The sequence below is a fragment of the Cyprinodon variegatus genome, unplaced genomic scaffold (assembly GCF_000732505.1).
Source record: "Cyprinodon variegatus isolate N-32 unplaced genomic scaffold, C_variegatus-1.0 Scaffold1603, whole genome shotgun sequence".
NCBI lineage: Eukaryota > Metazoa > Chordata > Actinopteri > Cyprinodontiformes > Cyprinodontidae > Cyprinodon > Cyprinodon variegatus.
The window spans coordinates 33,783-36,524 of NW_015152056.1; the positions used below are offsets into that span (position 1 = coordinate 33,783).

The window sequence follows — 2,742 nt, forward strand, 5'->3', positions numbered from 1 at the left end:
AAAATTGATACACCAAGCATCCCTTGAAGCACAATTTCAATTCCATCCAGAAAAAAAATATAGAATACCAAATTTTTTTTCTTGTAAACTTTCTGGTACACTTGGAATTAAATTTTATTGCATGTTGTATATCCCAGTAAATCTGTTTCACCTTTAAATCTTCAGCTCTCCCTACCTATCTGTGCTCTGTTTAAAAATATTTATGAACCTATTTACTGATATAATGATGCCAGAAACAATATATATATATATATGTGTGTGAAATGATTTATTTTCTTTTGATACAATTTGTTTTCTTTTTGTGTTTCAGTGCAACCACTTACAGAATAGCACAGCTATGGAATTTTTGGGTCAAGAAATGGAGCATCAGCTTCCTGTAGCAGCAGGGCCTGACTGTGTTTTTAGCTCATCAAACAGGCATCTGCAGGTAGCAAATTGCTTTGAAAGGAAAAAACAAGGGTAAGTTTTTACGTATGTTCAAAAACTTTACCACCACACTTTCAGTATTGCTCATTTTGCAAGATAAGTCATGTTAAAAAGTCTCTTTTTTTACATTTCACACACACCTTAGAAGGCTCTCCCGAATCCCATGCAGGTCTCCCGGTCGTCCATAATGTTCTTTATTATATGAAGACTTCTTCTTCGTAAAATAAACTTGTGAAGTTATAGAGGAATTCAAAGAAAAAGGTTAGCCTTCTTTATTAGCTTTTTGAGATTTCTGTCACTTGATCTGATGCTGTGACACTCTCCACAACAAGCTTATAGAAGAGCTGCAAACACTGTTGTTAAAGTACTCCAACACAACATAGAGGAGACATGCTCTTTATTGTTACAGAAAAGTATTTAGATGAAAAGATTGGGTTAAAGGAAACAAGGAATTCCATTCATCAGAAATCATTATCAGTTGGAAAGTGTATGCACATTGTCTTATGTGTTAAGGTTGGAAAAAGGGGTTACATTGTTTCCACTGTTGTTGTAGTGCAGTGAAAGTTTGAAATAAAAAAATGGCCAATCAGTTTGCCAGAAATTGTTTACTCCCACTTTGCAAGATTATATTAGAAGGCAGTGACCTGTTGCTAGTACTATTGCAAAGCTGATGCAATCGTACCCGTACAAATGTTGCTTTCTTTGTATTATTCACTACTCTTCCTGAAATTTGGATGTAAGTACATATATGTTTTTATACGTATATGAATGTAAAAATATAACTTACAGTTTAACATCTATCATGCTATTATTTTCAGTTTTGTGTAAAATTCACATATGATAATCTATACTAATCAAATTATATGTGCGGTATTTTTCCAGTTTGCTCAGAAGAATTTAAGTTTGAGGTAAAGACAGTGACTGCTGGACAAAATGTCACCCTGACATGCCCTCGCCAGACCTCTGCTCAATACAGAGAAAATTTATACTGGATCCGCCTCGTTTCTGGAAACCTGCCTGAATTTCTTGGAGTATTATTTAAATTTATGGATGTTTCCAAGATTCCTCGCATTCAGACAAAACAAAATGGACAACAATTTCTTCTTCATATAAATGAGGCTCAGCAAAAGGACACTGGACTTTACTACTGTCTTAAAGTCAGTGGACCGGAATTAATTTTTATGAATGGAACATTTGTAAAAATTGAAGGTGAATATAATAAATGTTTTATAACAGCATATTCTTACATATTAGTGAGTATTTTGCTAGTTATGAGGGGAAAATCTCTTATTTTTATTTTTTTTTATTTTCAGGACAGGAATCAGTTGTAAATGTTGTACTTCAGAAGAATCCTTCCACAACAATTCATCCAGAAAACCCAGGGACTTTACAGTGTTCGGTTCTATCCAAATCAGAATGGTCAACATGTCCCGCTGATAACAGGGTGTACTGGTTCAGAGCTGGATCAGATGATTCTCATCCTAATTTTCTTTATCTACAAGAAATTAGTCAAGCTGAATGTGAGAGGAGTCCTGGGGTTCCCTCTGCACAGACATGTCTCCACAACTTTTCTGATATATCTAATGCTGGGACTTATTACTGTGCTGTGGCTGCATGTGGTCAGATATTATTTGGAAATGGAGCAAAACTGAAAGGTGTCCAGAGTATGTTTGCAAACAACAATTATTATTGAAAATTTAGTGAATTTACAAAATAAACTTAGATTTTTTTTTATCCCTAGGTGCCATCATAGAGGATTTCTCCAAATTAGTTCTTTCTTTATTAATCTCGGCTTTGGTGATAAGTTTTGCTGTCATATCTTGTCTCGTTTACAAAATTAAGAAGAAAACATGTGGCTGTTGCAAAGGTAATCCAACATTCTTAATTGTAATGGTCCAAATAATTATTTATTGGTTTGAGTCTTTAATATGTATTTTTTCCCTTTCTATAAATAGCTCATGTTGTGGGCATTGATGATAACCAAAGTCAGCAGGTATGGAGGGAAATATTTGATTTATCTATTTTTCATGAAGATGCATTTATTCAATTTAATTTAATTGTATTTTATTATAGAAGGAAGAGGACACGTTGATTTATTCATCACCACAGTTCACCATGAACAAGACTGAAAAAGCAAGAAGAGGGAATCTAAATCCAGCGCAGGAGGAGATGGTCGTCACAAATGTTATATATACTGATGTTAAAAGAAATTGATAGTATAAAGGTTATATACCTATAGGATATAGGTAATAGGATATTATTTTCTTTATAATTGTTGTTTCCCATTTAAAACATTTATTTAACAATAGTTTTTCA

At 33.4% G+C, this 2,742-nt stretch overlaps 1 protein-coding gene across 1 annotated transcript; it reads left to right on the forward strand.

The window, feature by feature from the left end:
* Nucleotides 1-1,127: 1,127 nt before the first annotated feature.
* On the forward strand, nucleotides 1,128-2,703 carry LOC107104065. Its single transcript, XM_015403977.1, has 6 exons — nucleotides 1,128-1,162; nucleotides 1,309-1,635; nucleotides 1,740-2,090; nucleotides 2,168-2,293; nucleotides 2,382-2,419; nucleotides 2,500-2,703. Exons 2-6 carry the CDS (start codon nucleotides 1,473-1,475, stop codon nucleotides 2,638-2,640), a joined length of 819 nt encoding a protein of 272 aa, XP_015259463.1. The 5' UTR covers nucleotides 1,128-1,162; nucleotides 1,309-1,472; the 3' UTR covers nucleotides 2,641-2,703.
* Nucleotides 2,704-2,742: the final 39 nt, after the last annotated feature.